Here is a 25,246-nt window from a genome sequence, read left to right on the forward strand (position 1 = left end):
TTGGCTTTGTAAGCCTCATGTGGAGTTCAGCTGGGCATTAAATGAATACATACCTTCTTCACGCATTTGTTCCAATCAAAGCTCCTTATAGAGTGAGTTTGCTCAGGATCATGGCAATCCTGAGGACTTTGCCATGCCTTCTGCTTTGTTTTCTCCAATTTTCATATCCAAGCCCCTCTGAACTCAATCGGGCAAGTTGATCCTATAATTTCGTTAAATCTAGCCCTACCGACAGAGACTGCATTGCTTCCTATTGTGGCATGGCTGTTGCTTCCTTTTTCCTTTCAGCCAGTTAGAACTGTTTAGAATATCTCTGTTCTTACAGGATAGAATCTAGTATTTATGAGCACCTGGAAAGCTGCTACTTCTTCATTGTAAAGCTGGGGATACAACCCGGGATCCTCAAACAACCAAAACTCTTCCAAGGATCAGGCAGCTGCCCTTCCAACAGATCTAAGAATTATGCACTTTTAACTGTCTGAACAAGACCATGTTGAAAAATGCAATGGGCTTCCTAATATCAAATCAAGCACGGCTTACCTCTTCCATGTTGATTTCAAAGGGACCAACAGATTGACACTCCGGGCAAGATCCTGGTTTTACTTCTTGGTTTTGAGACTGCGAGAAAGGCCCCAAGACAAAACCACATTTGGTACAATTATACTTGACCATGCTGAGCTGGGGAAGGACCCCTGTACAACTTGTCACAACTCCACTTGTCCGGATAAGCTGGTTCAGATGTAGTTGCCTATGAGAAGAAGCAGGAACAAGGCTCAGAACTTTGAGAAGCGAATAGCTCATGAAGGGAGCGAACAAAGGGAATTTAAATCAAAGGTAGAGGATACTTTTTCAAGCAGGAGATCCCAGTTTTCATATTCAGACATTCCCAGTTAAAAAAATGACCCTAAGTATCCACCTGAGACCCTGAGGACCAGCTGCCAGAGTGAATACCACAAATTAAATGGGTTAGCTTGGTATAATAATGAAATATTGGATTAACTTCAGTTGGGGAAAGCCCAACCTCCCTTACACATCACCGTTGTGGGGCTAAATCGGTGGAAGGAATGCTATGCAGATTACCCTGAATTCCAGGAGGAATGACAGGGTAATTTGTAACAAACCAAGAATTATGAATATGATTTGACTGCAATAAATAGCAGCTTTATACCTAATCAATTCTTCATGGCTTTCTCCTATGGTCCTACACTCAGAAAGAGAAACCTGCATTTTTTTAGTAGAAACTTAAGAGATTACAATACTTCCAGAGCAACAAAATAATTTTAAGCATGTTAGCTTTGTGATGTAACTCAACTTCAGGTCTTGGCAGGCTAATTCTGTAGGGGAACATTTCTTAGGCAGCACTGAACTTCTCTCTTCATTTTTGTCCTTGAAGCAGTCATGCTACAAGAGACCTACTCCATAGTTTATCAGCTGGATCACTTACATCCTAATCAACTATGGGTCATAAATCATTAAACAGCCTTGATAGGTTTTGTTAGCGCTGCCAACCTCAATTCTAAACTGCCTTCTTACCTAAGTGATCGTAACTCTTCCACCAGAGGCAGATGTGAGATGCGAACATGGATATCCTGAGCAATCCGGTCATATTTGGGATACATAGCCATTACTACTTCCTTGGCTGCTTCATCGAAGATCTTCAACATCTCAGCTGGGGCTTCCGGAAGGAAGTAGGCCAGGACATGTTCCCGGGCAGCCAAATCTTCATAATTCACCACCACGCTCTCTCTATTGTCTGCCAAGAGAAGATTTTTTTTTTAACCTAGGCCTACCACTGCAGAAATGCAAAAAACTGAGTTTACTGGGTTTATTCTAAAATATATTTGCAATCCTTATAAGGCAGTCCTTATGTCTTATTTGACCGCGGTGGCTCTGGGTTAGGACGCTGAGCTTGTCGATCAGAAGGTCGGCAGTTTGGCGGGTCGAATCCTGAGTGCCGCGTAGCAGAGTGAGTGCCTGTTACTCGTCCCAGCTTCTGCCAACCTAGCAGTTCGAAAACACGTAAAAATGCAAGTAGAAAAATAGGGACCACTACGGTGGGAAGGTAACAGCGTTCCGTGCGCCTTTGGCGTCTAAGTCATGCCGGCCACATGACCACGGAGACGTCCTCGGACAAGCGCTGGCTCTTTGGCTTTGAAACGGAGATGAGCACCGGCCCCTAGAGTTGGAAACGACTAGCACGCATGTGCGGGGGAACCTTTACCTTTACTTTACTATTTTTTTAAAAAAAAATATTTGGTGTGAAAATAGTTTTCAGTTTCTGCTGAAGGAATTTTATCCATAATGGCTAAGAAAAATGAACATTAAGAATAAAAATATTACTACAATACATGTGTTCCTTAAAAACCTGCTAGCCAATATTTTAGTAACTATTGTAATTCAAAATAATTAAGTAGTTGTTCTGTAACTCTTGCAGCACAATTCACCTACCAAAAAAAAAAAAGTATGGGCATAGGGAGGGAAGAGAAAGTGCAGCCCACACAGGTGTAGTTCTAACCATGGGAAAGAGAATTAAGCTGAGATATTCCCCGCATCAAGTATTATGTTTATTCTGTAAAGGAGACTTAAATGGTTTGTTAGGATCCATCTGAATAGTACAATCAGGAACCTTAATGAAAAGTCACCTACCAGCTATGGGCACGTGGTATGAGATATAACGTAGGTTAAAAGAAATATATCTCAAGCAGTGACTAAGTTCATACAATGCACTAAGTCGTTATGTGGTTTATGGTTTAGCATGTTGTATGAGGGATTCATACAACAGAGGGACGCAGTAGCTCAGTGGGTTAGGACGCTGAGCCTGTCGATCAGAAGGTCGGCAGTTTGGCGGGTCGAATCCCGAGTGCCGCGTAGCAGTGAGCGCTTGTTACTCGTCCCAGCTTCTGCCAACCTAGCAGTTCGAAAGCACGTAAAAATGCAAGTAGAAAAATAGGGACCACTACGGTGGGAAGGTAACAGCGTTCTGTGCGCCTTTGGCGTCTAGTCATGCTGGCCACATGACCATGGAGACGTCCTCGGACAAGCGCTGGCTCTTCGGCTTTGAAATGGAGATGAGCACCGGCCCCTAGAGTCGGAAACGACTAGCATGCATGTGCGGGGGAACCTTTACCTTTTTACCTATGAATCCAGTGAATGAGGTTTGTAAACAATGGTTTAGCTTACAATGTATTAGTTGTGATTTAGTGTAGTTATGAAACTGGCCAATATGAGTCATCACCAGAAACATTTGAAACTAGTTTTCTAAACTACTTTTCTTGCATTCCCACAGTTGTACCTTTACACATGTCACTGATCCGCTCTTTGAAGACATTGTGACCATGATCATCCACGTGGGTCTTTAGGAAGTTCTTGAAGCGATGGTAGATTTCAAGACGGGGAGCTGCCATGGACACCCACTCTCTCACGGAATGCCCCTTCATGTCTTCCAGGTTCTCTATACTTTCGATCATGTCTTCCTCCTCTTCTTCCATGCCTTCAGCAGCCCGTTCAGCCAGGCGCCTCTTCCGCAAAGGACGATCCTCATCTTCATCATCACTCTCTAGAATTTAAAAGGTGGGCAAGGAGCAGAGGAAATAAAAAGGGATTATCAGACAGCTACATAAACATAGAACTGTTAACAAAACTAAATCAATTCTCTGCGATAGGGATCTTAGACAGATGTCACCTTTTTTAATAGCTTTCCCCAAACGATCATTTCCCCCACAGATACATTGGACTTCAACTCCTACAATTTGCTCTTCAACATGATGCTCATGTTTTATGCGGCTACTTATAACTTCCCATTGGGGCGATTATGGGGATTGTATTCCAATACACCTGGAATCACTTTGGAATCTGCTGATTTTCTGATTTAATGCTATTTCAAGTGTCAAACAAAAAGTCTGTAATTTTGCTACATTCTAAAAATTCTGTTTTTAACTGATTTGCTTTCAAGTTTGTTTTAATTTTAACATATTGAAGACTCTCAGTTAAGAAGAGCAATCCCGTTCAAATGTATATTTATTTAGTAATCAAATTTATACACTGCCCATCTATTTAAAGTGACTCTGAGAGGTTTATGAATTAAAAAACATTCCATTTACATATGGCAGTAAATATTAAAATGGTCAACTATGTAATCAGCAAATTGCATAAGGCTGAGCAGTGCGAGAGTTACCTTTATTAGTAAGAAATAAATCAGATTCAGACTCATAGGTATTCAAATTGCTCGTGACTTACCGGTATTTAGATGCCACACGCTTTCATGTCTATATCCGCAAACCATAACTGTAATCAATAAGCTAACCATGATTTCGATCTGGTTTACTGCCATAAAATAAAATCGTCCTTGAGCTATGATAGCAACTGAGCTATGAATTTCCATCCCTAAGCAATGCAGTTGTAAAGCACAATGTTATGTGACTACATCACTACATCAGACAACCCCCAAAGTCTCAATTTCCATTGTTAAGTGAAGATCATGGGTTGTAAAGTGAACACCTCCTCCAACTTTCTACTGGCTTCCAACAGCCAATGAGGAAGCTGGCAGGAAATTGCAAGTCCCAGGTGGCGGCAAATGACTGCTGCCAGGTGGAGAAGAGTACATGAATGAGAAAGAAATACAGTGTGTGTGGCGGGGGGGGGGGGGGGGACTGCTGCCAGGTGAGAGAGGATGTGAGTTGTGGGGAGTGTAGTGAGGCTTGGGGATGGTGTGCAAGTGGTGGTGGAGGCCGAGCATGATGTAGCTGTTGCTGGGTGGGAGAGGGTGCATGAGTGGTCATGAAAAAGTGGTGCAAGCACGGGGGGGGGGCCTGGGGGGAGGATGCGCAGATGGGGCAGACGAACCTGAGCAACTTTTAACTTTCCTTCCCAGCTTCCCCATTGACTTTGCTTATGGAAAGCTGACTGGGAATCGGAGTCATGTGACTGTGGGATACTGCAACTACCTTAAATGTGACTTAAGGAACTGTATAAACCAAGCCATTGCTGCCCATTCATTTAAAAATGTACCATAAAGCAGTCCACTCCGCATGCGGCCCAGGCCTCGACCCATCTCACGGTCCCTCTGTCTCATTGCACGTTCTGCCGCTTCCCTTTGGCTGGCGGTTAGCTCTTCCAGATCTTCATCATTCAAGGCTAAACCTTCAGCTTCGTAGACATCAAGTTCAGGAATAGGACGATAGTCCCTGGACACACACACACACAAAATCTGTTCATCAACCACATTGCATCCTGAGTACCTTACTTATTTTGCGAAGCACCAGATCTGACATTTATATTTGGATATCACAACTTGTACAACATCTGCACACAGGAAATCCAGTGCATATATGGAATATATATGTATGGAAACTAATCTGGAATTAAGGAGAAACTTCCTACCAGTGAGGACAATTAACCAGTGGAACAGCTTGCCTTCAGAAGTTGTGAGTGCTTCATCACTGGAGGCTTTTAAGAAGATACTGGACAGTTGCTTGTCTGAAATGGTATAGGGTCTCCTGCTTGATCAGGGGGTTGGACTAGAAGACCTCCAAGGTCCCTTCTAGCTCTATTCTGATTGATTGATTTTTATTAAAAGGAAGAGAATCTCTTTCTCTCTTTTGGTGCTCTTAATGTGGGTGAGCTTCATTTTTAGATATTCCATTCTGCAGCCTGTTTGTTATTAATTCTCATTCTTTTCTTTCTGGAATCAAAAAGCTATAAGCCAACTTTTAGTACTGATGGATTATTTATTTAGATAGCTTCTTTGCTTCTATCACTTATTAAAACAATTTATTAACTATTTTAGATGGCTATCCATTTTGTGAATGTAACTTTAGGTTACATTCTATATATTTTTTCATCTACAGCCTCTTTCATTTCATTCCATTAAGCATAGTTTTTACATATCCCATTACAATAACTCCATACACTTCTATGGAAATTATGAATTTAGAGCAATTTAGAGCAGGGGTGTCAAACTGCCGGCCCACGGGCCGGATGCATCACAACGAAACCGTGCCCTCCCCATTGCCAGCAATGGGGAAAGTCGTGATATGTCGTGCGATGTCACATGACATCGTGAGTTTGACATGCCTGATTTAGAGCAATGTGCAAATCCAGCCCTTATGAACCTGTACCTCATCTCTCAGTATGTAAGGTTTGCAGTAAATGGCATATTAACACTTGGCTTCACGTTTTGTAACTAGATACTTGAACTGAAGGCCATGTAATGCATGACTATTAAACTAACAATTTCCATCAAAGTAGATATTATCTAGAATAGGGATGGTGCATTCAGATAGTTGTGGATGTTTTAGAGGCCTAGCCTTTGATTTCTTTCTTAATTGAAACAATTCCTTTATATATCCTAGAACAGGGGTCCTCAACCACCAGGAGAAATGGGCAAGCGGGTGCACAAAGCTGAACTTGCATGAGCAGAGAGCAAGTACCTGCCACTCATGTGTGTAGAGCTCACACGAGTAAAGCTTTGTGCATGAGTGCAAGCACCATTTGTGCAAGTGGAGGGCATGCTGCTCATCCCCCTCCCACTGTTAAGGTGGGCCGCCAAGCTGGAAACGTTGTGGACTGCTGTTCTCGAACAGGTGCAAACAATTTCTAACATGTTAGAGGCTGGGATAAACTTGATCACAATGGGTTATCTTCTTTATCAACTTGCTTTATCAACAAGAATAAAATGCAAAACAGAAAAACATACATCCAGAAAAAAGGGAAAATTGTACGCAACAAAGAAAAAAATGACCCACATTTCAAATAAATCTTACATTAAATATAAAAAATCCACCCTGAAAAAAGAAATAAAAAAACTGATAAATTCTTCTCCCCTTACATAACAGGTCTACAAATAGTCATAAGCTTTCCCATCCTTATTTATCAAGAATGCTATATTATATAAATATTCCAAATGAAGGGATTTCCATCTGATAATCAAATTGACCCAACATCTAATCAATATATATATCCCCGATGCAGCTGACAAAGTGAGAAAGAGCCTGTGGCCTAGAGGTTAAAACAACTGCCTAATCACGGCCATAATTACTAATGGCAGGAGGCCAAGCAACACAATTCTAATCAACTAGCTGACTACCACACCTGATTAACTGTTAGAACACCAAATTGCTGGTTTCCTACTACTAACAACAGCAAGGAATGAGAAAGATTCAAGGTGCATGACAATGTGTGTAGGAGTGTCCTGTTTATGAAATAAAGCAATCTGAATTTGCTGCCATACCAATATCACCTTACAGTTATTAAGTACAAACATCTTCACGTTAGCTCCTTTGAAGTCAACCTGATTTGCCCTGAATTGATGAAACAGGCAAGAAAAGAGAGCAGAGTGCCAAATGTTTCCTTCTGAGGTCTCAGGTGAAACATGAACCTAGTGGAGGAAGACCCGTACCTTTCCATCCCTTCTCCAATCAACTCCTCTCCATCTTCGTCCTCTTCATCAGGGAGTCCCTCGGTCCCCAGGAGTCCTTCAGACTCATCCTCGAAGGGGGGTAGATCTCTCCCTGGGCTGGACGTGAAGGCCTCTCCTCGCCGAAGGTTCTGCACCGGGCTGGTAGCCATGTTTGACTCAGAGGAATCCTAGAGTGCAAAATACATTGTGAATTTGGCTAACATAAAGGTAGGCCTCAATTTACAACAGTTCATCTGGTGACCTTTCAAAGCCGCAATGGCACTGAAAAATGTGACTTAGGACCATTTTGTTTTTTCATACTTGTGACCTTTGCAGCATCCCCCACGATCATGTGGTCAAAATTCAGATGCTTGGCAATTGGTTCCCATTTATGACTTTTGCTGTGTCCGTGGGTCACCTGATCACCTTTTGGTTCCTTCCTGACAAGCAAAGCTCAGTGGGGTAGCCAGATTCACCCAACAGCCGGGTTAACCAACTTAATCAACCGCAGTGATTCAACTGAAGCACTGTGACAAGAAAAGTCGTAAAATGGAGCAAAACTCAACGAATGTCTCGCCTAACGACAGAACTTTGGGGCTCAGTTGTGGTTGTTTGTCGAGGGCTACCTGTACTTTCCTAGGACTTGGTTTGGTTCGAATTTTCTAAACTTCTCCACGGGCAAAAGGAATGCAAAAAAAAAAAAGAGAGAGAGACAGACAGACTAATAAATCGCTTTGGCAGTTCACTGTGTGAGACTCTTTTTTGTTTGTTTGCTCTCTTTTCAATTCCAGAGAAGTCATTTGGGTTCAATGGCAGAACGGCGGTGACGGGAGAATATTTCTTTGTACTCCCATCTTCTAAACTCCTCCTCCGTTTTGACAGGGGCGGCACAGACCTTCCGCTCTATGGCTGGGCAGGAATTTGCACTAGTTAAGACCATAAGAAAGGCTGAGCGCCAAAGAATTGAGGCCTTTGAACTATGGTGCTGGAGAAGACTCCTGCAAGTCCCTTGGACTGCAAGGCGATCAAACCGGTCAGTCCTAGAGGAGATCAATCCTGACTGCTCTTTAGAAGGCCAGATCCTGAAATTGAAACTCAAATACTTTGGCCACCTGATGAGAAGGAAGGACTCACTGGAGAAGAGCCTAATGCTGGGAAAGATCGAGGGCAATAGAAGAAGGGGACGACAGAGAATGAGGTGGCTAGATGGAGTCACTGAAGCAGTAGGCGTGAGCTTAAATGGACTCCAGAAGATGGTAGAGGACAGGAAGGCCTGGAGGAACGTCGTCCATGGGGTCGCGATGGGTCGGACATGACTTCGCAACTAACAACAACAAAGAGAAAAAGAGCCTAAAATTTCACTCTTCCTGCAAATTCCGCCAGGCCAAAAAAAAAAAAGTCCGGAAAAAGGTTCTCGATACGGATTCTACAACGAACGTGAAAACTACGAAAAGGAACGGTTAAGAGGTAACCAGGTGACGCCAAACAATCAAAAAAAGGAAAAAAAAGCGGCCCACCCGAGGGACGCAAATACAAACAAACCAATACGGCTGACAAGAAAAAGCCTTGAGGGTCCGTGGCGAGGAAAAAGCAACCTTACCGCCATTTCTCCCGCTTTGCGATCCAACGGAGCTTCTTTCCAACCAGCAGCGGGCCCCCCCCCCCCCACTCAAACTACAAGCGCCGCCGGAGCCCGAATCCCGCGCGGATCGACAATCACGTGGGTCAAAAGCCCGCGAAAGCTTCGGAAATGGTGACGCAACGTCTTACGAATATGCAAATATGAACCGGGAGAGACTGGGCGGAAAGCGCTCTTATGAATATTTAACGAGGGGACGGGAGGGGAGGGGGGGGAGGCGGTCCTTCGCCGGAGAGGAAAGGAGGCGGGGCGCCGTAGGTGGAAAAGCGAAATGAAGGCGGCTCGACGGTGCTCAGAACTCTGCTCCGACGTGCCCAGTTAAGGAGGCGTTGGGAGTCCAGCACTCTGGAGAGCACCGCGTGAGCTTTCGTGCCCTTTTCGTCGGCCGAGAATGTTGTACCAGTGTTGCTGCCTTCGGTTCGTGGAACGCAGTTCCGTTCGTCATTTCATTTCGCTGAATTACCGGGCGCGCCTCCGTCGCGCACGCCCTCGGATTTCTTCAGCCAGTGCTCTTCAAACTTGGCCCTTTTATGACTTGTGGACTTCAACTCCCAGAATTCCTCAGCCGGGCACGCTGGCTGAGGAATTTTGGGAGTTGAAGTCCACAAGTCATAAAAGGGCCAAGTTTGAAGACCCCTGTTAGCGGTTAAAATAAGTAACGAGAGGTCGCGCTGACGGCGCGTGTTTGGTCTTAAGTTAATAAAGGCTTTGTGCCCTCGCTTAATAGGAGACGCTTCGCAAATGCCAAGTGAGGCAAGCCCGAGGAGAGAGTAAAGGTAAAGGTAAAGGTTCCCCCGCGCATGTGTGCTAGTCATTTTCGACTCTAGGGTCCGGTGCTCATCTCCATTTCAAAGCCGAAAAGCCAGCGCTTGGTCCGAGGACGTCTCCGTTACGCGGCACTCGGGAATCGACCGCCAAAAAAAAAATGCCGACCTTCTGATCGACGAGCTCAGCGTCCTAACCCACTGAGCCACCGCGTCCCTCTTGAGCAGGTGTCGGCAACCTCGGCTCTTTTATGACTCGTGGACTTCAACTCCCAGAATTCCTGAGCCAGCATAGCTGGCTCAGGAATTCTGGGAGTTGAAGTCCACGAGTCATAAAAGAGCCGAGGTTGCCGATCCCTGCTCTTGAGGAACGAGTACTTTTATGAAAAAAAAGATCATCTCGAATTCTCCAGAATAAAAACGCACACTTTGAAAAACAAACCGCTCTGCTTTGATCCCGCCACTAAAACGAGGGGTATTGGCGGCTTGCCAAAGGAATGGACGCGAAGAGAGTAGGTCGCTTTTCCCGGCTGAGTTCCGAAAGAGTTTTTGCCTTCGAAACGGTTCGAGCGCAACTTCTCCTTTAACGCCCTGCCGGTTTTTCACTCCGCGACTCCGCCCCTCCGCTTCCTTCATTGGCTCCCGTCGCCCTTTTGTTTCGCTTTTGAGCCGGGCTCCTCATTTAGGTGCCTCGTGATTGGCTGGAAAGCCTGGGATCGACGCTCAGGTCTTCCTCAGCAGGGCGGCGGGCGAGGCTGCTCTTTCCTCCGCGAGCCGCTCGTCATCCTGCTTGAGAGGCGATGGCGCCGCGCCTTCTTTCCACTGCGGGCGCCTCTCTTCTGAGCGACGGCAGGAAGTGATGGGTCGCCTGGCCGCGGCTTGGCTGCTTTTAGCTCCGGCCGGCTTGTCAACGACGCTCCTCCTCCGGGGCAGCCTCCGCCCCATTTTGGACCTGGGACGGAGCTTTGCTGGCTGCAGGATGGTCGGTCGAGAGTCCCGGGCATGAGCCAGCGCGGGCGAAAGCGGGACAGGCCGCCTCCTCTTCCTCCTCCTCCTCCTCCTCCTCTGTCGGACTGTGAGCGAAGATAACAAGGGAGCTGCGGAGGGCGAGTGTGGCTCACGGGCGGAGGAAACGAGGAGTAGGGCCAGGTAAGGAGCTCCCTGACTCCTTAGGGTGGCCTTAGTCTAGATCGGGGTAGGCAACCTCGGCTCTTTTATGACTCGTGGACTTCAACTCCCAGAATTCCTGAGCCAGCTATGCTGGCTCAGGAATTCTGGGAGTTGAAGTCCACGAGTCATAAAAGAGCCGAGGTTGCCGACCCCTGGTCTAGATGCCCCATCGCCCGGGCGATCACAGGTGATCGGCCAGATTTCTCTGGGGAAACTTTGGGGCCGGGAAGGAACGATCTCGCGTCCAGCCCTGTCTTTTAACAAGCAGACGTCCGGCTTTGAAGAGAGAATTAGTAAATCCACCCTATTTCCCTTCCCGGCACCCGACACTCTTGACTTATTTTGATCCTGGTTGATCTTGGTCTGGGAATTGTCCTCTGTGTTTGGGCGAGAAGGAAATGGGGCCATTCGCTGTGTTGAAGAACTGTGTGAATGCTACGTTCCCCTCTCCTTTTTGATCTACTCTGGGGCTTTTAGTAATGTCCCGCTTGGATCACTTTCCTCCCTTGAGATCTTCGACAAGTCCTTACGAGCCCCTCTCTTGAATTGAAACTCTCCTTCCTGAAATAACTTCAATCGTTGTTGTTCAGTCGCTAAGTCGTGCCTGACTCTCTTCGCGACCCCATGGACCCCACAGCTCGCATGCATGGCAGAAATGCTTGGTGTCAACGCTCAACCAAAGGCCCTTTTACTATCAGGAATAAATCTCGGCAGGGAAAAATGCCTCCTTTATAAGATCCCAATGCTCTTTTTCTATCTGGCGATGTTTAGACAGAGCTAAGTTAACTCCTACAATTGTTCTGAGCTGTATGGGCATTTTAATTAGGAATATGTGGAGTTTTCCAGTTGGTGATTAAAAAATTGCTGCCTCTTTCCACTAGCTAGCCCATACTGTGGCATTTTGTGTGTATTCCCTTCTGTCGTTTGATAACTTCTAGCAACTTCCCATTTATGTTTACAATTGACTTGCTATTGAATGAGTGCTTTAGAATGTTAGGGAGAATATGCTTTAATTAGCTAATGTTGCAAAGGGCTTTTAGTGGTCTGCATGAGCAGGGCATGTTTCTGATTATGTAGAGTTACAAATTGTGATAAGTTAAAAAGTAGTTGAAAGCCACAATTTAAACTTTTTTATAATTAGCTTGGGATGCCAGACACAAAATCTTATCCTCTGAAATTGTAAGTCAGTTGGGTAACTGACTTACAATGAGCCTTGGTGGAGCAGTGGGCTAATGCCTCCTTAAGTAACACCAATAAGCAGGCATATACGTAGAATGAAGGCTATTGCTAGGCACATTGATTTGTGCTTTAGATTGTAAGCCGCCCTGAGTCTTTGGAGAAGGGCGGGATATAAATGGGATTAAAAAAAAAACCTGCTGTCAGTAGCAGTGACTCAAAGGAAGATCTTATTATACTATAGGGATTGTGCTTCAATTGTATCTAAATATCACCCAGCTACCTAAAATAGCTTTTGGGTTTTGGCCATATAGATTCCATCTTTCAGGGCATACAGTGGACTGATAACATTGTAATTGTCCATAGTTCCTTGGCTTTTAGGGTGATATTCAAATGATTAAAAAGTGAATCCTGAGTTAATTTTATATGTAAATCCCTTCTGCAATATTATCTGCTTAGTTAGAAAGCTTACCTTCTCTTGTGATTTCCAAACTGGTCACATAAGTTTGCTAATATACTATGGTCTAATTAATACTGAATTTCTAGTTGTTTTTGTGCTGTGGCAATGCAGGAAAAGTGAAACAATTTTGAGGCTGACTGAGGAACAGTATTTGGCTGCTTAAAAAATAAAGCTGTTTCTCTTTCACTCTTCCCCCTCTTTTTTTCCTGTATACTACATAGAAATTGACACTGTTGATAGGAAATCTTAACTGATATTAGGAATGTAAAAAGTAAATAAATTTGTTCCCATGGAGGGTCACCTAACCACCTGTGAGGGACATATACAAAGCAACCAGCAGTCTTTTCTTTCTAAAGAACCATAAGGGAGCTGGTCTAGCGCCCATTGTGGTTGGTGATTGATCTGTTGTGTGCGTCTCCATGTTTTCCTTTATATAAGCATTTCCATTAAAAAACAAGTTATTCATAAAAAGGGCATATTATTATATTATAGAAATGTTTTTCTTGAAAGAAAAAGTTCTAATCTATTGTGTAGTAAACTATATGGTGGAAAAAAAAACTATACTAGGGTGGGAAAAATCCATGGAAAACAAAGGTAAAAGAAATAACAACCAAACAAAATTATCCCCAAAATTATATCTAAATATATAAAAGTAAATCAAGTCATTAGAACAGGGGTGTCAAACCCAATTGCATCGTGGGCCTTCTCGCTAAGTATTGGAATTTGTTTTGCCCTTGTGGGGTCAGGGTGGGCGTGGCCTGCATGGGCCAGATGGGGCCTGCAGGCTGCGTGTTTGACGTGCCTGCATTAGAATGAAAAGAAGTTACTAGACCAGGGGTAGGCAACCTCGGCTCTTTTATGACTCATGGACTTCAACTCCCAGAATTCCTGAGCCAGCTTGGCTGGCTCAGGAATTCTGGGAGTTGAAGTCCATGAGTCATAAAAGAGCCGAGGTTGCCTACCCCTGTACTAGACTATTGAAATCATATAACTTTTCCAATAACTTTTCATGATTATGATTCAATTTTTAACAGTGAATTGTACAGGTAGTCTTCACCTTAAAACCACAGTGGACCCCAACATTTTTGTTGCTAAGAGAGATTCGTTAAGTGAATTTTGCCCCATTTTACGACTTTTCTTGTCACAGTTGTTAAGTGAATCATTGCAGGTTTTAACTTAGTAACAGGGATGTTAAGTGAATCTGGCTTCCCCATTGACTTTGCTTGTCAGAAGGACGGAAAAGGTGACCACATGACCCTGGCGACACTGCAACTGTCATAAATGTGAGTCAGTTGCCAAGCGTCTGACTTTTGATCATAGGGATGCTGCAACGGTCGTAAGCATGAAAAATGGTCATAAGTCACTGTGTTCAGTACAGTTATAACTTCTAACAGTCACTAAACAAACTGTTGTAAGTTGAAGACTACCTATATCTAGACCATATGGAAACACATTGTCCAGTCTTACCTTTAATGCATAGTTGATTCAAAGGATATACGGTGGAATTTCTGTACTTCTTATATGATCTTCAGGTATGGAACTCAGTATTGTCCACTTTTAAATTTGTATAAAGGCTTTATATATTTTGTTTCAGTTTTTAAATCTTTTCCTAGTAATCCACAATTGGAATTTGTCTGTTTCATGGCAGCTGAATGTCTGCCTTTTTTCATCAAGCTAACCACCATTATCTCACTGCAGATTTTCCTGGTCATTTTTATCCCCCAGCTGAAAGCAATACTTTTTCATTATTAATAAACCTTTGATGGCCTGAGATTAACTTAAAGAATTTAGGTTAAAGTTGAATGGTAACCTAGCTTTTTCTTCTGTTTGCAGTGTCCATTGTCTATTCTGTCTCTCTAATGGCACACTAGTTCTAAATTGATTGGTAAAAAATCAAATACTAGTCCTCTAGCTTGACAGGAAGTGTGATCGTTGTGACACTTGCCTTAAATATTAGGAGACTTGCTGGCACAATTTATAGTATGATTAAGTTGTTGACAATGCAGGTATTGCACTAAAATCAAACTATTATTAAGACAGCTCTTCTCAGAAGGCTATCACTCAAGATCTTGACATATACATGCAGAAGGAAAACAAACTCTAAGGGGGATGAACTGAGATATTGGGATCATGGAGTTAAACGACCAGATAGGCCACTGAATTTAATTTCCTGCTCAATGCAGAAATCCAAATTAAAGCACTCCAGACAGATGCTGTCTACCCTCTGAGTGCACATATCCAGTGAAGAGAAGATCACCATTCTGAGTAATTGGTTCTATTGTCAAACTGCTGTTACTTCATGGAAGTGAAAGTAATGAGATTCCTAATGCATTGCAAACCTATCAGAAATGCACACTGTGGATGCCACAATTAATTTATTTTGCATTGTGTTATGGTTGCAGTGTGAATCTCCCATAGCTAGGGAATGCCCTGTCATATTTGGGATATTAAAATAAAAAGCCAGCAGTGTCCCTCAATCTTGGCAACCTTAAGATATGTAGACTTCAGTTCCCAGAATTTCCCAGCCATCATCCTGGGAGTTGATGTCTGTACAGATAGTCCTGGAGTTACAACAGTTCATTTAGTAACTGTAGTTGCAACAGCACTGAAAAAGTGTCTTATGACTGTTTTATACACTTACAACCGTTGCAGCATCCCCATGGTCACATGATCAAAATTCAGATGCATGGCAACTGGTTCGTATTTATGATGGTTGCAGTGTGCCAGGGTCATGTGATCACCTTTTGCAACCTTCTGACAAACAAAGTCAATGGGAAGGTCAGATTCATTTGACAACTGTGTTACTGTGTTACTAATAGCTGTGTTAACAATTGCAGTGATTTGCTTAACAACTGTGGCAAGAAAGGTTATAAAATGAGGCAAATGTCTCACCTAGCAACATAAATTTGGGCTCAGTTGTGGTTGTAAGTCGAGGACTGCCTATACATCTTAAAGTGGGCAAGGTTGAAAAACACTGAATTTATGGATGACTGGTTGAATATATACACTGATACAGATTGAAATGCATCTACAGTACTTCAACATTCCTACTGTTGCTTAAATTGCAGGAAATGTACTTAAATGATAATCATGGATACCTTAGTACAGTTGTCTGTAAAGAAGCAAGTTAAACCTTTCAGAAAACTTTATGGTTGTACTGCTAATCTTTCTATGGGTCACTGTAAGGCAGTGGTGTCAAACTGCCGGCCCACGGGCCGGACGCATCATCCGGAAGCCATGTTCACCCCATTGCCGGCAATGGCAAAACCATCCCGATACATGGCACAACAGCACATGACGTTGTGAGTTTGACATGTCTGCTGTAAGGCATGTTTCCTGAAAACATGCATAAGGTTGTGCAGTCAGTGTAATGAAGCAAGGATCAAAAATTCAGATTAGATGAGCTTCTATATTACTTATGGTTTGTCACACCATCAGCCAGATGTTCAGACTGGATTTGGCATTTTTAAACCACTTATCAAGTCCTTCCCATGGGTCTGGGATAGGCAGATGATGATGTTTTGTGGTATACCATCGCAGGATGTAAACTCTTCCGAGTAAAGCAACCTTTTGCAATGGACTGATAGTGATTATGGTTGTTGTTTTTGTTATGGCTCATCACACAGCCAGCTATTTAGACTGGATTTGGAACTTTTATCCACCCATCGAGTCCTTGCCAATGACCTGAAATAGGCAGATATTTGACAGTGTTAAAAGGTATTGTCACAAGGTGTAAGCTGTTCTTAGTAAAGCTGCCTTTGGCAATTGAGTGAAGTTGATTTTGTCAATGGTGATGGCACTCAAGTAGTTCTCCAGAAGTTTGGGATTGCGCCCAAGACACCTATTACTATTGCATTGGTACTTTATTGGCTTTCTTCTGCCACAGTCATTCTACTTCTATTTGCAGGTCTCTGTGTTTTGTGATTTTTTTCTCCAGCTCTTTTCTAGTCTCCCCAGATATTGCAACATCCAATCTTTTTTTTTAATCAATAATTGTTACATCTGGGGTATTATGTGGCAGTAATATTCTTGTCCGTTTGAAATCTAAAATCCCAGAACAATTTAGCTTTCTCAGTTTTCTGTTAGTTTCTCTTGTGGTCCCACCAGTTCTTGCTGAACAGATGCTTGTTGCGAGACTGAAAAAATTAAGTCAAGTGGGGTTGACCTTGGATAAAATGAGGAAGTTCATTTGAGTGAGTGAGATATGAATGACTTGGTAAGATAAAAGACTTCTCTTTCAGTATATTAGCATGACTGTTTATTTCAAGAATTTATCAGTAAGTTTCCTCTGAAATGGAGTCTGGTGTTTGCAGAGGAACATGCTCTTCACTTACCAAGAAAACCTGAATCTTTTAACTGTAATTCTAGATGGAGAAAAATACAGAAATGAAACATTTCCCCAAATCGTAAGAGGAATAATGCATTTGAGACCTATTTAACTTCTTATGTATCAGCTTCATTGCTGGCTTACTAATTTCTGTGCCAAATTTAAAATGTCCTTAAATATTTCTGGACAGTTTTATTTGTTTCTTTATCAAGGAGCCAGTTTGGTATAGTGGTTAAAGCAACAAGCTAGAGACCTTGAGTTCTAGTCCTACCTTAAGTAGGAAGCCAGCTGGGTGACCTTCGGCCAATCATTCGTTCTCAGCCCCAGGAAGCAAGCAAGCAAGGGCAAACCGTTTCCAAAAATCCTTGTCAAGAATACCCTCATGGACTTTTCCAGGCAGTCTCCAGGAGTCAAGACTGATTCAAAGGCAACCCCTGGTGTTAAAATGGGTGCCCTTTGAGAGTGATTGGATCCTGAAATACCAGCAAACTGGACCCTTTTTGTCATGCGCTGTTCGTGTTTTGTATTTCTCTGGGGAAAGTCTTTCAGCTTTTCTCCTGCACCACTTGCCACTGTTTTCGGGGTTATGAACAAACCACAAATGAGGAAAAGCAGTTTGTGGTTCAGTGGGCCAAGTAAACACATACAAGACTTTTATGGGAGCCCTAATAATTTTGCTATTCCAAAAAGAAATGTTATGACCTGGTATTTTAAAGACTATGTTAATTTGTTTCTTTTTCCATACTGTTTTGCTTTTTTTACTTTAATAATTTGTGATCTTACAAGTTTGTAATGGCCTTGGGAGAATAGATAGCCAAAAATACGGGCTTAATCAATCAAATACGATTCAGATGGCAACTGGAACTTGATTGTTGTATAGTGCTTAGATACTGAACAAGCTGAACACTGTTGAGAAAGAGCAACAACATGGGAAGAGTTGTTCTTAACAAGCAATTTCTGAAGATTGTTTTAAGTATGTCTGAGAGACAGTGGTTTATACACATTCTTACTGAAGAAAGTTCGTTCTTGGAAACTAGACGTTACTGTATACGTCACTTTGATACAAGTGGGTGCATCAGTGGTGATTTCAGCTAGTGCTTCACTTAATCAGCAGAAAATACAAAGGAGACATTGAAAAATATTACTGAAGGATCAACTGAAGAAAAAGCAGGCAACTGTGTGGATTGCGTAGGAAAATGTTCAGATAGAATCAGTAATAAAATAGTCTATTAATTAAATATAATTAGCTTATGTAAAATAGCTTTTGAGACTCTTAAAAATATGTAGGCTTGATTAATTTATTTTTATTTATGTTGTAGTGCTTCAAGAGAAGGAGAAAGAAGAAATTTGTTTTGTAGATACCCAGTCCATAACATACAGTAATTCAAGAAGCACTTTGTGATCATCAAGCAGTTTTTCTAGAAGAAGCACTGACCTAATTTTTAAAGGTAGAAACAAAATTAAATTCTGATCTTTATGTGTTTCTTTATATTAGAAATTGGCACTCTTTACTTTCAACAAGTGTGTAGGTGTCTTCAAATAACTGAAATGTAAAAATATTAAATTTCTGATGTTAATCACATCTTATAGATTCGTTTGTATATAACTTCATTATTCTACATGGAATAGACATGGAAACAGTATGCTTAATTAAAATTAATTTCTGTTGCTTTAGCAGTTGCTTTTCATTTTAAGAAGTGGGGAAGGGAACAGGGAAGAACCTTAGACTTATAGTGCAGTTAGAAGTCTAATCGTTGTAAAGTTGTTTGACAAGTGTGATTATGACCTTGTTTCAGCTGTGAATTCAGGGCAAAGTTTCTTTGTTTAAGACAGCCAAGGGTAAGAAGAATGCCATCACTAGGCAGGGCTTTATATCTTTGTTCAGCCAGAGTCTGACATACAGCAACCAACCTCTGTGAATAAAGTACAGTTTTACCAATAGGGAAGCTAGTTTAAAGCAGATGAGTTTGCAAGACATAAAAAATAAGCTATGCATGGCTTTATGTTTCCAGAGCTGCCATTCACCTTTCCATTCTAGAATTACATCTAGAATAAGTTACATCTCTTACATTAATTATAGACTTCTAAGTCAAATGGAAAAAAAATCTAACCATAACTTCTAGCTTGAACTTCTTAACTTGTTTTCATACTGAGTGATAACTGTGGCTTTCTGATTCAGCAATAATTAGGGTTCATGATTCCCAATGGATTCTAAGGAAAGAAAGAAGGCTCATTCTGTTTAATAATCTAAGATGATGGGTAATATATACCCAAACTGGCTATTGGTTAAAAATTGTCTGCATCAGTCTTCCAGAGCATAGTCCAGCACAGTTAACCTGATGCTGATCTTCTATGTGAAGAATTTTCTGCCTTTGTAATAGAAACATTATTATATTATTAATAATTATTATTAAAAACTGCAGCTTATTACTCACAAACATTGGTTCTTACTTTTATGGATTATCCTGCTCCATCTTATTTTATTTTTGTAGGAGTTAAAGTTTATTTTCATCTCCTCAAAGAGGTTTGCTAATCAAACACAAATACTGCTTCTACTATGTACTTTTTGAACATCTAGACTGCAGCATGAAAAGCCAAAAACACCCTGGATTTGGTCTGCAGACTCCTGGTTGCTAAAGACTTAGATTTTCTTTATCGTTGATTGCCCTTCACCTATTTTGCCACAAGGTTAAGCCACGGCAAACCTTTCTTACAGAAGCTTGCAGATAGAGACCGGATTCACTTATTGTGTTAAGTCATATAATGTGATTTCATTGGTTTTCACTTCATGTATTATAAAAGTCACTGTGGTTTGTAAACTACAGTCTGTAACTTAGTGGTTCATGTGTTTTTCACTGTTTGAAGTTTATTCAGTAATTCAAAATATATGAACCAGCCCGAGTCTCTTATTTGAAGAGTTTCTTTTATTTGACAGAGGTCATGAATGCATGGCTGGGGACAGACTAGGGATAGATTATCTGGGAGGAAATCAATCTATGTGGTCACTAAAAGACGAAAAGGACTTGATGGCACATAATCAATCTTTTATTTGAAGACTCTTCTGCTTTATGCACTTTGGGATTTTCTCAGAATTCAAGTAAGGCATTTTGAATGGACTCCCTTTCCTAGAATTCATAAAGTAGGACACTTCATAAATGCCAAGCCAGTATTTTATAAAATTTATTTATAACCTAAGCTTCTGAAAAAAAGCATGAGCAGACAAGAATTGCTACTTAGTAGGATCATTGCAAGGATCATAGTTCTAAAAGATGGCAAAAACTGAGATAAATACATGTCAAGCAGCAGCACACATATGCAATTCCCAGAGCAAATGTAGAACATATTTATTTTGGAACTGTATAATGATGATGTCATTTAGAAAGATAGTCCTCGATTTACAACCACAATTGAGCCCAACATTTCTGTTGCTATGTGAAAAATTCATTGTGAATTTTGCCCCATTTTACGACCTTTCTTGCCACTGTTAAATACCTGTATTTAAGATGGAGCTGGCACACCTGATGATGCTAAAGAACATCTGCCAGTATTTGTGAGCTCTCCTTCACTGGGACAGTTATCTGTCATAGGTGCTTTATTATATATTTTTTGCACAGAGCAAAGGCACCATCAGATCAGCCAGGTTATGTTAAGTGACATCTTCCAATTCTATGACTTAAAGGCATTCCTGACACAAATTAGTAGCTATCAATTCCAAAGGCTTCCAAAATATCCATGACTGCTGCAGGTCTGCTCTCTTCCACTAGTAACTATTACATTCTAGTTCCCTAATGCTGGAGAAGGTGAGAAAGCAGTTAGTGAGAAAGCAAAAGCAATTCATTCAAATACATTCAAATTGAAATAAGCATTTAGAAGAATAAAGACGTAGTGGCTCAGTGGGTTAGGACGCTGAGCTTGTCCATCAGAAGATCGGCAGTTTGGCGGGTCGAATCCCGAGTGCTGCGTAGCAGAGTAAGCGCCTGTTACTCGTCCCAGCTTCTGCCAGCCTAGCAGTTCGAAAGCACGTAAAAATGCAAGTAGAAAAATTGGGACCACTACAGTGGGAAGGTAACAGTGTTCTGTGCGCCTTTGGCGTCTAGTCATGCCAGCCACATGACCACGGAAACATCCTCGGACAAACGCTGGCTCTTTGGCTTTGAAATGGAGATGAGCACCGGCCCCTAGAGTCGGAAACGACTAGCACGCATGTGTGGGGGAACCTTTACTTTTAGAAACTAATAGATTCTATTTCCTGAATTTTAGGAATCCTTGGCGATAGTTACTAAACTAAATAGTTTTGATTTATTTATTTCATTTGTATAACATTGAATTTATGATGTGTAGTGTACAACAACAATAACAAAAAGTAACTCAATTATAACATAGGAAATTCAAACAAATTGCAGTAATTGTTGCAATGAGCCAATGACACCATCCAGGTATTCAGAAATATCATCTTACAAAGGTCCAATATTTCTGTTTTGATGGGTTTTTGAAAGGAGACCAGAATTGGTACCAGCTTGACCTCTGGAAGAAGGCTGACCATCAAATGGTGGCCACTACAGAGAATAAACATCTGGAGAATCCCAACTGATCCTAACTCTTGCATTTTGGGATACCCAGTTATCAAGAGCTTACTTTCTGGTGCAGTTCTACCCATAGCCTTGGTACTACCTGGAACAGGGGTGTCAAACTCAATTTCATTGAGGGCCGCATCAGCATTGCGGTTGCCCTCAAGGGGCCGGGTGGGTGTGGCCTGGGTGGGCATGGCCTACTGGGTGGGCGTGGCTAGAGTGCATATGGCCTACTGGGTGGGCGTGGCCAGCTCTACATCGTTCGCATCAAGGGTGCCTATGGGGGCCTGGGCAGGAGTGGGACAGATCTGAGGGTCTCTGGCAGAAGGAGGGTCTCTGGGCCAGGGCCAAGGCAGTGGGGGCCGTTCCCTCACTGTTTCCAGGATGGCTTCACGGGCCACATGAAACCACTTCGCGGGCTGGATCCGGCCCCCGGGCCTTGTGTTTGACATGTCTGACCTGGAATAACAATCCTGAAAGTATTTAGGAAGCAAGCCATGCAGAACTTACAAGATTAAAGCCACTATTTTGAATTGTACACTGTAACTTGTTGAAAGCCAATGTCACACCTGTAACAAAAGGTTCACATGGCTGTAGCAGGTTCATGTGCCAGCACGCTGACAGCTTCATTCTGTACCACTTGCAGCTTCTGAGCAGTCCATTTTGCTGTATGAGTTCATGGTGATCTAACCCTAACCCTAAGTGGAATTTTCCTCCAATGGGATTTTCCCATGTATTTTACCAGGAAAGATAGATAGCACAGCCTAGAAAATTGAGTGCACTCCTAACCATACCCAAGCACTCTGAGTTTGTTGGCGATGTCCATTTTGCTGTATGAGTAACCTAACCCTAACCCTAAGTGGAATTTTCCTCCAATGGGATTTTACCATGTACCAAATTACAGTAGCCTGGGAAGGGCGTAAGCTTCCTGTTCCAGTGTCACCTGGTCTTGTGCCCATAGCTTTCCCTAGTCTTTTGCTTGTCAAATGTGTTAGTCTAACTCTCCTGATCTACTAGCCAACACAGTCAAAACACATAAGGAGCACATGATTGAGATAAGTTGATAAATGTTTGGATTAAACATGTATTTTTTAAAACAACCCCCCCCACACACACACGTAGGATTGTTTGAGATTTTATTTTATCTGATGAAAATGTCCTTTTGGCTCCCTCTCTCCAGAACGGTGGCAGAATGTCAGCATTGGTGACATCGGTACCATTATCTGAGGATGATAATGCCACCTCTTCGTCTGCTCCCACGGCAGTGACAACAGTGGACATCCTGACAACACCTTTGTTTTTTAATGCTACCAACAGTACTGTGCCACACAAATGCTTGGTGCTGTTGTACGAGGACATTGGCACATCCAGGTGAGATGCTGTTATTGATGGTTTCTGTTTCTTCTTCTGAAGACGGTTCTCTGTATCGCCTGAAGGGACACAGCACTATTTGAAAAAGGTGTCTTTGTCTTGTTTTTAGAGTTCGTTACTGGGACCTTCTGCTATTGGTTCCCAATGTACTTTTCTTTGCATTTCTCCTCTGGAAGCTGCCTTCTGCCAGGGCCAAAATCCATGCCACTTCCAGTCCCATTTTTACCACATTCTACATACTGGTAAGTACAAAATTTATTTTCAAAGAACCTGGGGGATATGGATATATATTCACTTGGCTCCTTTCAGATTAGTGAAAGGGCTTAGGAGTTGGTAAGGTGTTTGGACACTGTCAGCATTAACTCTTTCTCTAAGGTAAAGGTAAAGGTTCCCCCGCACATGCGTGCTAGTCGTTTCCAACTCTAGGGGCCGGTGCTCATCTCCGTTTCAAAACCGAAGAGCCAGTGTTTGTCTGAGGACGTCTCCGTGGTCATGTGGCCGGCATGACTAGACACCAAAGGCGCACAGAGCGCTGTTACCTTCCCACCGTAGTGGTCCCTATTTTTCTACTTGCGTTTTTACGTGCTTTCGAACTGCTAGGTTGGCAGAAGCTGGAACGAGTAACAGGCGCTCTGCTACGCGGCACTCAGGATTCGACCCGCCAACTGCTGATCTTCTGATCGACAAGCTCAGCGTCCTAACCCACTGAGCCACCGCGTCCCTAACTCTTTCTCTATATAGGGTTTATTTTTTATTTGGGAATGAGACATTCTTCTGACCTAATCTGATCATTGACCTGCTTGATCTTTCTTTATGCTGCTTCTGTGTCTCTGGAATATCTGATCTTTTAAAGAATAGCAGCTAATCTCCAAAAGGATAGACAGCCTCATTGCTGCTACTTTAGTTGTTAACTTGATTTGACGTAGGAAGTCACATTTCGCAACTGAACTTGGTAACACATTATCTGACATATGCTGTGCCCAAATGCTGTTGGCCTGGCATTTGTTAGTCAACGAAATGCCCATTGTTCAAGAAGACAAAAGAGAACAGCCTCTTTTTCTCTTTGGCTTGCTTTCTCCTTGCAAAATTGTTCTCCCTTTAAATAACTCCAATACATTAAGATTTATTTTAAAGTATAAGTAAGTGTGACATCTCTATTTTTGTTTTCTGTCTCTTAATAACCCTCCCTCCATCCTTCAGCTGGTTGATCTGTGGCAATACCAACTAATGTGGCTTCTAGGAAAGAATTATAGGTCAGGAACATGAGGAATACTTCACATTCCCTATCTCTGACCTAGATCAAGAGACACATCATAAACCCTGACTATCAATGTCATGGTTGCTTACCACTAACTGAATGAGCTGAAGGCGTTAAGAGGGGATCGATAAGTGCATGTTTTCTGATGTACCTTTAGTTGCACAATTTCAATGTTGCCACGTTTTAAGGCTATTTCTTGTTAACAGTTGCAAGGAGATTAGAGAGGAATTTAAATGAGAAGAAAAACATTTCCTTGCCCTTGCCTTACAGCTTCTAATTATTCTTCTTAGTGAAAACTCAAGTCAATTTTGAAAGATTCTACTTTTTGTGTGATATATATGTTTGTGAATTCTCTCTCTCTCTCTCTCTCTCTCTCTCTCTCTCTCTCTCTCTCTCTCTCTCTCTCTCTCTCTCTGTGTGTGTGTGTGTGTGTGTGTTGGGGTAACGCTTCAATTATTTGGCACTTGCGATACTTTCTCTTCCCATTCCCCAAGCTTCTGTTTTGCAGTTGTCTTTTCCACTTTTGCATAAGAATTTCTTCTTCAGAAAATAAAGAAGGGATTTGCTTGCCTCTTGCAGAAAGAGGATAATATTATATTAGTCTTAGGCACAATGGGGAAGGAAGCATGATTCTGCCAGTGGATAGGTGAAACAATCTATAGGGGCAGCAGTCATAGAAGCCTGGAATTAACAGGAGAGAGGCTATTTTACTCAGGTGAGTCATCCTTTTCTTACCTGCATGGCTATTGTCATGCCTGCTAGGTATGGCACATGTTCCAATATAGAACATGCAAAACCTTGATGGTATAAAATTCCGCTTAAAATAGAAGAGCAAGGAATAAATTAGGAGCTATCTTCCTGGAAACACTACACAATTTTCTTAGTGTGCTTTGTTCTCCATGGAAAAGTTAATCAGTTAGAGGGAACTCAGAAATCACAATCTCTGAACATAGTGTGAAATTCTGTACACCCAGGAAAATTAGACAAAATTGCATATATGTAGGCTTTCTGGAAGAGTCAGTAGCTTAAGAGGCTTGTCCTAATCCCCCCAAAATGGCTCCTGATCCTGTAGAGTCCGTTTAGGAGAAATAGTGGGACTCATTAAGGGAGATCT

At 42.3% G+C, this 25,246-nt stretch overlaps 2 protein-coding genes across 3 annotated transcripts in view; one reads left to right on the forward strand and one right to left on the reverse strand.

Annotated features, from left to right (window-relative positions):
• Positions 1-9,190, reverse strand: part of MCM2 (minichromosome maintenance complex component 2) — a 21,778-nt gene extending 12,588 nt beyond the window's left edge. For both annotated transcript variants that reach the window (XR_014025121.1, XM_081317727.1), the window contains exons 1-6: positions 8,997-9,190; positions 7,397-7,584; positions 5,008-5,183; positions 3,293-3,556; positions 1,534-1,753; positions 541-748 (exon numbers count right to left, since the gene is read on the reverse strand). Coding sequence is in view for 1 of the 2 variants with exons in the window: in XM_081317727.1 (XP_081173853.1) it covers positions 541-748; positions 1,534-1,753; positions 3,293-3,556; positions 5,008-5,183; positions 7,397-7,584; positions 8,997-9,002 (1,062 nt within the window). In the remaining variant the exon portion in view is untranslated. The remainder of the gene's footprint in view (positions 1-540; positions 749-1,533; positions 1,754-3,292; positions 3,557-5,007; positions 5,184-7,396; positions 7,585-8,996) is intronic.
• Positions 9,191-10,588: 1,398 nt separating this feature from the next.
• The window catches only part of TPRA1 (transmembrane protein adipocyte associated 1), a 32,844-nt gene continuing 18,186 nt past the window's right edge, over positions 10,589-25,246 (forward strand). The window contains exons 1-3 of the mRNA XM_081321502.1: positions 10,589-10,948; positions 22,684-22,874; positions 22,984-23,116. Of these exons, the coding sequence (XP_081177628.1) occupies positions 22,696-22,874; positions 22,984-23,116 (312 nt within the window). The 5' untranslated portion in view covers positions 10,589-10,948; positions 22,684-22,695. The remainder of the gene's footprint in view (positions 10,949-22,683; positions 22,875-22,983; positions 23,117-25,246) is intronic.

This window comes from Vipera berus (genome assembly GCF_964194415.1).
Source record: "Vipera berus genome assembly, chromosome: 2".
Lineage (NCBI taxonomy): Eukaryota > Metazoa > Chordata > Lepidosauria > Squamata > Viperidae > Vipera > Vipera berus.